The sequence below is a fragment of the Hyaena hyaena genome, unplaced genomic scaffold, assembly GCF_003009895.1.
Source record: "Hyaena hyaena isolate Hyena2069 unplaced genomic scaffold, ASM300989v1 scaffold_41, whole genome shotgun sequence".
In the NCBI taxonomy this organism is placed as follows: Eukaryota; Metazoa; Chordata; class Mammalia; order Carnivora; family Hyaenidae; genus Hyaena; species Hyaena hyaena.
Genome location: NW_024080673.1, coordinates 975,616 through 988,178, shown reverse-complemented (window position 1 = coordinate 988,178; position 12,563 = coordinate 975,616). Strand labels below are relative to the sequence as shown.

Below are 12,563 nucleotides of genomic sequence, written 5' to 3'. Positions count from 1 at the left end.
TTGTCACTCCTGATTATGGCCTTTTCTTTCTACTCAAAGAATGCCCTTCAGGGTGGCTAGTCAGTTAAGCATCCGACTGTTGATATCACCTCAGGTCTTGATCTCAGGGTCATGATCAGGCCCTACATTGGACTCCATGCTGGGAGTAGAGCCTCCTTAAAAAAATTAAAATTCTCTCTTTACCTCACTACTTTCAGTTACTAAGTATCTTGGTGTGACCCTCCTTTGATTGAATTTGCTGGAGGCCTTCTGTGCCTTCTGAATCTGAATGTCTATTTCCTTCCTCAAATTAAGGATGTTATCAGCTATTATTTCTTCAAATTAATTTTCTTCCTCCTTTCTCTCCCATCTCTTCCTAGCATCCCAGTAATGCAAATGTTACTACACCTGGTGATGTCACTGAGCAACCTTAACCTATTCTCATTTTTTATTATTATTATTGTTTCTTTTTGCTGTTCAGCTTGTTTCCTTTTCATTACCTGCCTTCCAACTCACTGATCTGTTCTGTATCCTCTAATCTGCTAACTCTCTGTAATACATTTTTCATTTTGATTATCGAATTCTTCATCTCCGACTGGTTCTTTTTTGTATTTTCTCTTTGTTGATGTTCACATTGAGTTGGTCCCATTTTTTTTCCCTCAAGTCCAGTTAGTGTCATTATGACCACTGCTTTGAATTCTTTATCCTGACATATTGCTGGTCTGTTTGATTTGGCCCTTTTGCTGCAGTTTTGCCCTGTTCTTTCATTTGAGATGTATTCTTGTCTCCTCGTTTTGTCTAACTCTCCATGTTTGTTTCTGTGTATTAAGAAGGTCAACTATGTCTACTGATCTTGAAAGTAGTGGCCTTAAGAAGAGGTCCAGTGGTGCTCTGTAGCACAGTGTCCCCTCTTTACCAGAACCAGGTGCTTCACGGTGGCTCCTCTGGGTTACTTGTGCTCTGCTTTTGTGGCTGAGCCACTGTGGCCTTCAGTCCTCTTGGCTGCAATGGCCCACTTTGCATGTTGTGGGTAGGATTTGGTCGCTGTGCCATTTAGGACCCAGACTGCGACCACTGTGGGCTTGTAGTTAGGCAGTGTCAGCGATCAGACCAGATGCGTTCTCTCAGCAGATCACCATACTGACCTGCAAGATGCACTTCCTGCCTTGTTCCTCTGAGAATCTTGTGTTGGTAAGCAGTGCCAGCAGCAGACCAGATCCAACCCCCACTTTGTCTGCCATGCTGCAGGACTCTCTTCCTGTCTTGCCCCCTGAGAGCTTTTTATTGGTGCAAGTGGCTGGCAGTGAGATCAGATGTCTGCCCCTATCCATCTGCTGGGGCTGCTGTGAGACTGGTTCATATGGTTATCTCCCATTCTCCCCAGGGCAGGAGTCACTTGGGAGTGCCTCTCATCCTTGTCGGGGCTGCTTGCAGAATGTGACTCAGCAGGAGCCACTTAGGGTTGTTACCTGTAGCATTTAAAACATCTGAAATAAGGCAGAGAACAAAATTATAAGAAGATTAATGTGAGCACTTTAAAGATATTTTAAAGTGTTTCACGTGGGGTTTGTTTTTTGTTTGTATTTTGTTTTTTTGAGAGAGGGAGAGCACGCTCCATGCTTATTATAAAGCCTGACACAGGGCTTTATACCATGACCTCAGGATCATGACCTGAGCCAGAATCAAGAGTCAGATATTCAACTCACTGAGCCACCAAGGCACCCTTACATTCTTGTTTTTAATAGCTCCACTGCTATTTAAAGAATATGCTCACAGTTTGCTTAGCTGCTTTTTTTTAAATTTTTAATGTTTATTTTTGAGAGCGGCAGAAACAGAGCGTGAGCGGGGGAGGGGCAGAGAGAGGGAGAGACACAGAATCTGGAGCAGGTTCCAGGCTCTGAGCTGTTAGCACAGAACCCAACAGGGGGCTCAAACTCATGAACCACGATCATGACCTGAGCCAAAGTCAGATGCTTAACCGATTGAGCCACCCAGGTTCCCCTATACTATTTTCTGACATTTTTCTTTTTCCTTAAGTCCAAGCCTAAGTGTTACTACTTCTTTCAAGATTAATTTCCCCCTCCTATTTTCATAAGTCCTAATTATACTCCTATTCTGATACAGTGTCAGGGCTAGGAATACCTTATTCAAAGATATGAGACCATGTCTTACTCATCTTTATATCCCCACCAGTAACATCCTGGGTTCACAGCATAATACCCTATGTAACAAATGATGGAGTACTGGAGTCAGATATTTTAGATTTTATGTTATGTTGTCACATTTTCAAACTTGCATGACATTTGTGTGGAGATATACTGTGGCATGGATATTAATGGGGATTAGGTTGCATTAGGGAATCTAAAATACCAATGGAGGGGCGCCTGGGTGGCTTAGTCGGTTAAGCGTCCGACTTTCGCTTAGGTCATGATCTTGCGGTTCGCGGGTGGGTTCGGGCCCCGCGTCGGGCTCTGTGCTGACTGCCAGCTCAGAGCCTGCAGCCTATTTCAGNTGGGTGGCTTAGTCGGTTAAGCGTCCGACTTTCGCTTAGGTCATGATCTTGCGGTTCGCGGGTGGGTTCGGGCCCCGCGTCGGGCTCTGTGCTGACTGCCAGCTCAGAACCTGGAGCCTGTTTCAGTCTGTGACTCCCTCTCTCTCTGACCCTCCCCTGCTCACTCTGTCTCTCTCTCTCTCCTAGAAATAAATAAAAAAATTAAAAATAAATAAATAAAATAAAATACCAATGGAAATTTGCAGATGCAAATTCCATGATGTAATGTCCTATGACATGGAATCTATAGCTATTTATTGAAAGTGTTCTCTGTCAGATGTTTTTTTTTTTTTATAAGAGAGAATTTTAGGCTAGAAGGCTCCAGTGTGAATCTCCAAGAATTAGTAAATTTAAATAAATAAAGGAAATCAGAACCACATTTGCACATAAATTGGCTTTTTTTTTCCAAAGTATTATTTCAAGGTAACCTATAACTTCGAATGTATTTTGAATAAACTTTAAAAATAATATGAGAAACAGTTGTGAAGTTCCTTGGGAGGATGTGATTATTTAAGTCGAGGTATTTTAAGTCAGATTACATTACAGTGAATTCTGCCAGGTATCTGCATTTTTCTTTTCAATTGTATAAGACTATTGGTCTGACAAGTACATTGTAAGTTACTTTCACAGTCTGTAAAGAGCTGAGCCCAAATTCTGCAACTGCAATATATGTTTGTGTATGTGTATGTTTTGAGATGGTATTTCCAACACAAGGAAAGATCATATCTTCACATCCCATTTCTATTCCTACCCTTTATGTTGCTAGTGTACGGATTGATGGTGCTAGGAATTTAGAGCATGAATTTGAAATACATGTGATTTGGTAAAATAAAAAGAGGGATGAATGTTAACTGTTAGACTAAAGGACAAGGGGAAAAGAAACTTACTTGTCCTTTACAAGAAGGAAGATTCTTCTCCCCTTGTCCTTTATCTGCCTACAAGTTTAAGTATTATAGAAAATTCACGCACAGAAAGGTTTAGGAAATAGCATATTATCACTTCATTTCTGACTAGGATTAAAATATAAATTTTCTATACAAAGTTAGAATACACAGAAGTCATTTATAACGTGGTCTTAAAGCAGCATTGCCATAGAAGTAGCATAAGTTTACAAAACCCTTGACTATTAAACAGTTCACTATAACTGGACTTTTACTTTGATGTTTGGTCTTAATATGTTTTTTATTTAACAAATAGGCTTTTTATTTCTTTCTTTGGCAAAGGTTAATGCGAGATTATATCCAGTTACTTAGTCATTGAGCAGAATCACTGAGGCTTCCAGACAACTATAGTGATACTGTTATCCACAGTTTAGTACATGAGATGGGATCTTTACCATTTCTGTTGCTTAAGGGATTAATAACCATAGAAATGAAAACTGATATTTATAAGATAGCAAAGTATATTTATGCTATTACCAGAGAAATCATTTCATTTACCTTTTGTTGTAGAAGTTTGTATAGGCAATAGTTTGATTCATCTTTGTAGAAATTTTTCAAATACCCTGAAGCTGGATGGTTATTTTTATCTGGTTTCTTTAAGGAAGGAAGGAGGGAAGGAAGGGAGGGAGGGAGGGAGCGAGGGAAGGAAGTAAAAATGATTTCTGGTAGCTTCTAGTGATTTACTTAAGTTTTGAGATAATTGGTTTACCTAAAGGAATCCTCTTGGGGTCAAGAGACAAATATGATTCTTTTTTTTTTTTTTTTTTTTTAATGCAATTCTTACTTGCTACTTAAAGTTTATCATTGTGGATTCTTGTTTAAATAACTGATTACTTGGGGGCACCTGGGTGGCTCAGTCGGTTGAGCGGCTGACTTCAGCTCAGGTCTTGATCTCATGGTTCGGGAATTCAAGCCCCGCATCAGACTCTGTGCTGACAGCTTGGAGCCTGGAGCCTGCTTCGGATTCTGCATCTTCTTCCCTCTCTGCCCCTCCCCCACTGGTGCCCTTCTTTCTTTCAAAAATAAATAAACGTTTAAAATATTTATAAATAAATAACTGATTACTTGAAAAAAGTAAATTTATACTTTTAATTTACTACTCAAGTTAACTAATAGTGCCTTCAGCTTAGAGAAAGTTGTCCCTTAGGTGTTTGATGTGTGACTTCAGGTAAATTACTTAATCTCTTTAAGGACCTATTTCTCTGTCATGTGACCTTAATAATACAATAAGGAAATGATCTAAAAACTTGCTACATAACTCCATTTTCCTTGTGCCCTTGACACATTCCTAATATAAGGATGCGTATCTTAGTATGCCAACCATTCTTTTAAAGTGGTTCTCCTCTACCTTCGGTTTTCAGAAGAGCCAGGTTCATGGGCATGCAATCTCTGATGTTACATAGGGCCCTGTTTTTGATTTAATGCTCTGGATTAATGCTCTCAAAATTCTTAATAATTTTCAACAAACAGCCCTACATTTTCCTCTTGCACAGGGACCAGAAATTATGTAGCTAGTCATGTTCCTCAGAAATCAGTTGTCATAGTCGATTATAATATACACTGAATAGTAACTGTCTGTGTAAACCATAAAATTTCCTTAGCTACAAAGGAAATCTTGGTACAGAAATTTTATCTGAATGTATTTTAAGTGGGGAAAAATACAGCTGAGAGTTACGTCTACAGTAAATCCTTTAAATATTAGCTCTCGTAATGAGGGTTTTTAACATTTGCCGTTTTAACAGAGTTCTATTATTTTTTTTTTTTTGTCATCTTAAGACAAAAGTATTTGCTTAAAACACAAGAACATTCTGTTACATGAAGAAAATTAAATTCAAAGCAGGGTTTAACTCATTATGCCATTACAGGTTATCAAGTTATACCCAACCACCAGCAAAACTACCAAGGACTAGTTGGAGTTCAGCAACCCCAGAGTCAGAGTCTAGTTGGTGGCCAGCCCAACAGCATTGGAAATCAGATCCAAGGAGTAGTCATCCCATATCCTTCAGTGCCATCATACCAGGTATGTTGTCACTATAAACATCTTTGGGTAGAGGTGACTTTGAATACATAAAATGTATAACTACAGTGCATCTTCTCTCTCTTTGTCATATAGTGGAAATTATTCTGTGATACATAATTTTATAGTTGTAAGAGTTGTATTAGTCATAGCAGCTTTGTTTTACTCTCATTGTATTGCTTTTTATTCATTCAATTCTTTAATTTTTATAAATATTAAATGTAAGCTACCATGTGAACCACATTGGTATTGGCAAACAAATTTTCTTAGGCATTGTCTATGTTTTCAGTGATATAAATATATAATAAGCAAGTATCTGATTCTTCAGCTTCTTAGAAAGTCATGTTGAGAGTGGAATGATGGGAAAAATAGAGGTAGAGGTCAGTATTTAAAAGAGTGAGGTAGAATACAAACTATAAATCACTGTTTATAGAATAGAGAAGAATGTCAAGTTTTTTATGCTGGAACTCATCTTTTTCCCTACCCCCAGTCCCAGAAAGGAATGGCACATGATACATTTAAAATGTTGTGGATTTTACTACATAAAATGAGTTATGAAGTATATCTTGTCTTTATATTTCCCTGAATAATTTACACAAGCACAGAATAATTCTTCTTACAAAATACTGAATATAGTTTAACAGAGAACTGCTTCACTTAAAAAATTTATTATTATTGATTCCATTTACTTAAAAGTCATAAAATTGGGGCACCTGGTGGCTCAGGTGGTTAATTAAGTGTCTGACTTCAGCTCAGGTCACGATCTCACAGTTCATGAGTACAAGCTCTGCATCAGGCTCTGTACTGACATTGCAGAGCCCACTTGAATCCTCTGCCTCCTCTCTGCCCCTTCCACCCCCACTCAAAATAAACTTTTAAAAAATAAGTAAAAGTTTTCATAAAACTATTTGAGTTTTCTGTTTAGAAAATGTTTTGGATTTTAATTTATAGTTCTAAAGTAGAAATACCTATGGTTTCTTGTATAGGTCAGTTATAATTAGTATAATATGAAACATTTTCAGAAATTTGTTTTATTAGCCTAATGGCTTTCCATAGCTAAATCTGTTGTTAAGAAATCCAAAGACCATTTCCATTCATCTCAACGAGGTAAAGACAATCTAGTTAGGAAGATAAATGTACATGTAAACAAGTTGATGATGTATACAGTCTCATAACAGGATCATGAAATAGAACCATGAATAGATTAAGAACTTAAATACAGAACTTCTCTGGAAAGATAAAAACCTTCAACTAGCTCTTAAAAGAAAATTATGGGCATAAATTGGTTAAGAAGAAATCCTGGGGATAGAGAAGGATATGAACAAAGATGCTAGCATATTCCATATAGTTCCAGAAGTTTTAAATTGAAATTAAATGTAAACTACAGAATTGTCATGGGCTAGTGAGCACTAAGAGTATGTGTAGTTTTCTAGCTTCCTGCTAATAGAAATCAACTAAGGAAGAAAGAAAAGATAAATATAAAATTAGATTTTATATTTTTGTTTACTCTCCAATCCCCATGCTTTTTACTCCTTATCCTCTGTACTTGAGCTCGGGCACTCATACTGCTCATCCCCTACTTCTCCATAGCTAGATATTATCCAGGATCAGTACCAGGCCAGGAACTCTGCCTTGTCAAAGACGTTGGTCATGCTACCTAACCCAGTACCCAAGCACTGTGAAAATAAGATCTGCCCTTCACCTTTAAGGGGTTCACAGTCTGGTGTGAGTAATATACTTTTTGAATAAATTACAGACTTACTAGTGTATTTAAAAAAAAGAGCTAGATACTGAAAAATGTTTCAGTGCTAAGCCAGTAATTATAATTTCTATAGCATACCTTTTTTTATAAGTTATAAATCATTTCTCAAGGTATTTTATATAATCTTCAAACTGGGTAAGACTATGAGAAGAATGGCTCTGTAGAGCATTGAAAACTTGCCTTATAATTCCTACTACCTCTGGTAGACAGTCTAGGTGGTGATAAAATGCCATCTAAAAAATAACCCAGAAAAATTATCTGTCCTTAGTAGAATGTATTTGGTGGCCATATGTCTCAAGTACTGTTCCCTCTCTCTTTTTTGGTACTTTAATTTTTTCTACAGAAGAGTTATTCTGTAGCTTAAATTATCTAGATTGAGCTGTGTCATTTTCCCTAGATCTGTCTTCCATATATATTAACTTAGATACTATCATAAATAATAATTTTAGAATGTTACACTCACTCAGTGGACAAAAAGGCTAAAATATGTTATTCAGAGTTGGATAAGTTAAACTAGTAACTTTTTCTTTGCAATATTTGAGCAAAATTGAAAGTGATTAAGGGATTACTGTGTTTTTTGAAAAGATGGTTTGCATTTCAGAAACATGTTATATAGGCAAGACTTGGAAGTTAATCAGTTTCCAGTGGCGCTTGGGTGGCTCAGTCAGCTAAGCGTTTGACTTTTGATTTCAGTTCAGGTCATGATCTCAGGGTTCGTGAGTTCAAGCCCTTAGTTGGGCTCTGTGACACTGACAATGGATTCTCTCTTGTGCCCTCTTTCTCTGCTCCTCTCCCACTCGTGCGCAGGTGCACGGGCTCGCTCTCTCTCTCTCTCTCTCTCTCTCATTTAAAAAATTTAAAAAAAAGTTGAGGCACCTGAGCAGCTCAGTCAGTTAAGTATCCAACTTGGGCTCAGGTCATACTCTGGCAGTTTGTGAGTTCAAGCCCCGCATCAGGCTCTGTGCTGACAGCTCAGAGCCTGGAGCCTGCTTCAGATTCTGTGTCTGCCCCTCTTTCTGCCCCTCCCATGCTCACACTCTGTCTCTCTGTCCCTCAATAAGTAAATGTTAAAAAAAAAAAATTTAAATAAATAAATTTAAAAACAATAAATAAAAAGTTAATCAACTTCTTAATCACAGGGGCTGTTATGTTGAGAATAGTGAAATGGTTAAGGTGCGGATGCTCTGGAGCCAGAGGGCATAGGTTCAGATCTTCTTAATCTTAACTTCCTGCTTGCTAGCTATACAATGTTGGGCAAGTTACTAAACCTCAATTTTCCCAACCATAAAAGAGGGATGATAAAAGTACCTTTTTCAGGTTATTAGGAAGATATGATATTATAACACACATAAAGTTATTAGAATGGAACCTGATGCCTGATGGTAACTACTAATATTAACCTCCATTATCATCACTATCCTACTGTTATTACTATTGCTAATATTATTGCTAACATCATCATCATAATCTTCAGAAGCTTTTATACTGGCCCTATTTATCAAAGTCAGTAAAATCTACCTGTAGTTTTGAGACACACTTATAAATTAAGAACCCATTACAACAGAACAACATCATCAGAAGAGCCCATTGTTGTCTATGGTTTCTATTTTAGAAACTAGAGGGGCACCTGGGTGGCTCAGTTGGTTAAGCGTCCAACTCCTGCTCAGGTCATGATCTCACAGTTTGTGAGTTCAAGCCCTGTGTCAGTCTCTGTGCTGACAGCTCAGAGCCTGGAACCTGCTTCAGCTTCTGTCTCCTCCTCTCTCTGCCCCTCCCATGCCCATGCTCTGTCTCCCTTTGTCTCTCAGTAATAAATAAATGTTAAAAATTTTTAAAAAAGAAACTAGAGAAACCAGTGAACTGAAAATCCATCATGTTTATGAGGTTTCTATGTAGATAATATAGAAAACAAAGAACTGAAAGATCCACTGTTCACCAGATGCCTACTGTATTTACATCCTGTAAATAGAGATTACAGTGGAGATAATGCCTCCCATGAGATGGAGGTAGTATCCCATTTTTTCAGATAAGGAGCTGATGGGCCTCCTAATAGCTAAGTCATTTGTCCAAAGTCTCATAGGTAGAAAGGAATGGAGCCAATACCACGTCTTAAACTCCAAACTCACATCTTTCTGATGCAGTGTAGCTCACTGGTGCCCTACCTGAGTTTTACTTAGCTCTGCCTGGGGCAAACTGTATGGTATTACTTTTTCCACATCAAATCATCATTCATATTTGGAAATGTCATCAGTGTTTAGATGACCATTTCCTTTTTTTTAAGTTCATTTTTTTTTTTAAGAGAAAGAAAGTACATGCATCTAAGTGGGAAAGGAGCAGAGAGAGAGGGGGAGAGAGAATCCCAAGCAGGCTCCGCACTGTCAGCACAGAGCCCGACCTGAGGCTTGAACCCACAAACTGTGAGATAATGACCTGAGCTGAAATCAAGAATCAGACACTTAACTGACTGAGCCACTCACGTGCCTCTGGAAACCATTTATTTTTTAAAACAACTTTTACCTAAGGACATAAGTCACATTTTATTTTTATAACCTAATATATCTAGCCTACTGTACAGTTGATAAAGGCTAGCCAAAAATAATAGCTAGCTGAAAAGAACAGAAATAAAGTTGTGGTACTATAGCTAATTTAGCATGACAGCCAATTGGCAGTTTTAGCTTATTCCTAAATATTGATACTGGAAAAGTTTATGGAGGCTGGAGACCCTAACATTTGCAAGGTTTTGAAGAACTTTTTTCCCTTTAAATTGTCTTTCAAATTTTAGGTTTCACTGCCTCAAAGTTCTCAAGGAATTGCCCATCAGACTTATCAGCAGCCTGTTATGTTCCCTAATCAGTCTAATCAAGGATCTATGCCCACAACAGGAATGCCAGTTTACTATAGTGTCATTCCTCCTGGTCAACAAAATAACTTAAGGTGAGTACGACCAAGAAACCTAATCCTATAGCTTTTCATTGTTTATCATGATTATGATCTGTTGCTAATTTTAAAATTCACTAAGGGGCATGATCTGAAATCATTATCTAATATAGAATAGATAAACTATGATACAGTCTACTTCTCTAATAGTTCTAACAAAATCAGTATAAGCAAAACATTTCATATGTAAACTGAAGAGTCAAATCATCTCTCTCATGTGCCTAAAGGTAGGCAGTTCACCTCATAACCAATAGTGGTCATAGACCTTGGAGTTTGGAGCATTTCTTAATATTTAAGGTTTTTGTAAGGAATTGGGGGAGAATATTTCTTGTATATAATGTTAGCAGCAAAATTTCTTGCTGAAATTTTTCAGGCTACGGGGAACTCATTTTTCATCACTAAGTGGAGGAAGGCATATAGCAGAAGCAAATGATAATAGCTCTGTCTAAAAGCAAGTTATGGAACTACTTCTTTAGCTACTTCAACTCAGAAGAAGAGAAGCTTCTCTGATAAGCCTAATGTGATACAAATAGTAATCTTCCTTTGAATTGGGTCACTTTAGTCCATTATTCAGAAAGTATTACAGTCTTTGATTTATTCTCATGACATCCCTGTAAGGTTGCCAGAGGGACTGCATTGCTGTTTTCAAGAAGGAAGACTTAAGTTTTAATTGCTGGTAAACAGTTGGCACTGGTTATGGTTACCGATGATGGTATTAGGGGTGAGAAAGGAATTGACAGACTTGTTTCATTGAATCTACTTGGGAGAATGGAGACGTGCCTCTCATTTTATTTTTTACCAAACAGACACAACACACACACAGGAACTCACATATTTCCTTGCCCTTTCCAGCTCTGTGATGTCACAGATTGAAGAGGCCCAGGATTTTTAATCAGCAAGTTGGTTATGAATCACAGGCAGCTTTGGAGTTTTATATTCTAATGAGCTCTTTTGAGGTAGAGCAGCTACACACTGAAAATAGAAATGTATACTGTGTTAAATTTCCCATTTATTGTATAAGTTTAAATTCTGTAAATAAGGAGAAAATGCTCCCAATCTGAGCTGCTTTTTCTAATTTAAGTAAACTTGGGGTCTGTAATTCCAGTTCAGCCTTCAATTGTCAGAAGCAGAATTTTGTGCTAAAGCAGGTGAAATGTATGGTGTGAGAATGGCTGTGAATTATCTGCGTTTTGAACCAAAGTATAATGTTTTTTTGACCTGAGAGAAAATTACCAAAGAAATCATTCCAGTGTAGAGCAGGAGCTGAGATTAGGGGATATTACTTAATACAGTGACTTACTAGAGATCAAAAAGACCCCTGGTTTTGTAAGTTTTATAGGCCTGCATGCTGAGTAAAGGAGCTTTCTTGAAAGAAGATCAAGTCTAAAAGGATCTATAAAGATGGCTTAGACTTTAAACTTTCCCATGTTTGTTATATTTATCAGTCCTTTGAAACAAAAGCAATCTTGTCTCCACTTCTGAGGGAGCTGGCCCTAGGAGTGTCTATAGATGTGAAAGAGCACAGCCCTGTACTACCACCCCTAAATTCAACCTTGTTTTAAGTATGATGGCAGGATCTAAAAACTGTCAAGTAGATGCTGATAATTATACTTCGGAAAGAACCATACGAACTTTTAGTTCCTGGGCCTGCTTCTGCAAGAAAATAAAAATTGGGGGAGCTGGCCTTGGCCTGAGAGATAGTTTGGAAGCCCAGCAATTAAAAGAGAAGTGAAATTTCCCTCCAACTTGAAATTTAGAGAAAGTTTTGGGAACTACTCAGTTTAGGGCTATGACCTAGAGGAGTAAGTTCAGTGTGAAATAAGCTAGCTATATATTGACAGTAGTAATTGGTTACTGTGTAACAAACTACATTGATCTCTTCCAACTACAGATTACCAATGTGAGAAATGGAATGGGTGTCACTTAAAGCAAGAATCTGTATCCTGTCAGACTTTTATCCTGGTACCTTTTATGCTAGTTATTAAGTAGGAGTACAAGTCATATACAGAATTGATTTAGGATACCCCTGAGTGAAAAACATTTGTATCTAATGTTATTTTTAAAAATTTTTAAACTTAAAAAACATTTTTAAATATAACAGCATTTTAAAAAATGTAACCGCATTCTTTACAGAAAATTTATTTGTTATTCTGGGCAATATTTAATAAACAAATTGCCATAATATTTCAGGTTTCCAACTTAAAGATCAACTGTTGGCATTTACTAATTAGGTCATCATATTCCTATCCAAGAGCTAATATTATAGAGACCATTCCTTCATTAATATAGATTTGTTTAGCTTGTATAAATTATACTTTATCTTACATATTCCTGTGTGTTTACACACAGAACAGAGGTTTATCTGAGTATTCCAGC

General features: G+C 37.4%; 1 protein-coding gene across 9 annotated transcripts in view; it reads left to right on the top strand.

Annotated features, from left to right (window-relative positions):
- R3HDM1 (R3H domain containing 1) overlaps positions 1-12,563 on the top strand; it is a 205,841-nt gene that overhangs the window by 149,546 nt on the left and 43,732 nt on the right. For all 9 annotated transcript variants that reach the window (XM_039229938.1, XM_039229936.1, XM_039229931.1 and 6 more), the window contains 2 exons: positions 5,337-5,491; positions 10,033-10,184. In XM_039229938.1, coding sequence (XP_039085869.1) covers positions 5,337-5,491; positions 10,033-10,184 — 307 coding nt within the window. The remainder of the gene's footprint in view (positions 1-5,336; positions 5,492-10,032; positions 10,185-12,563) is intronic.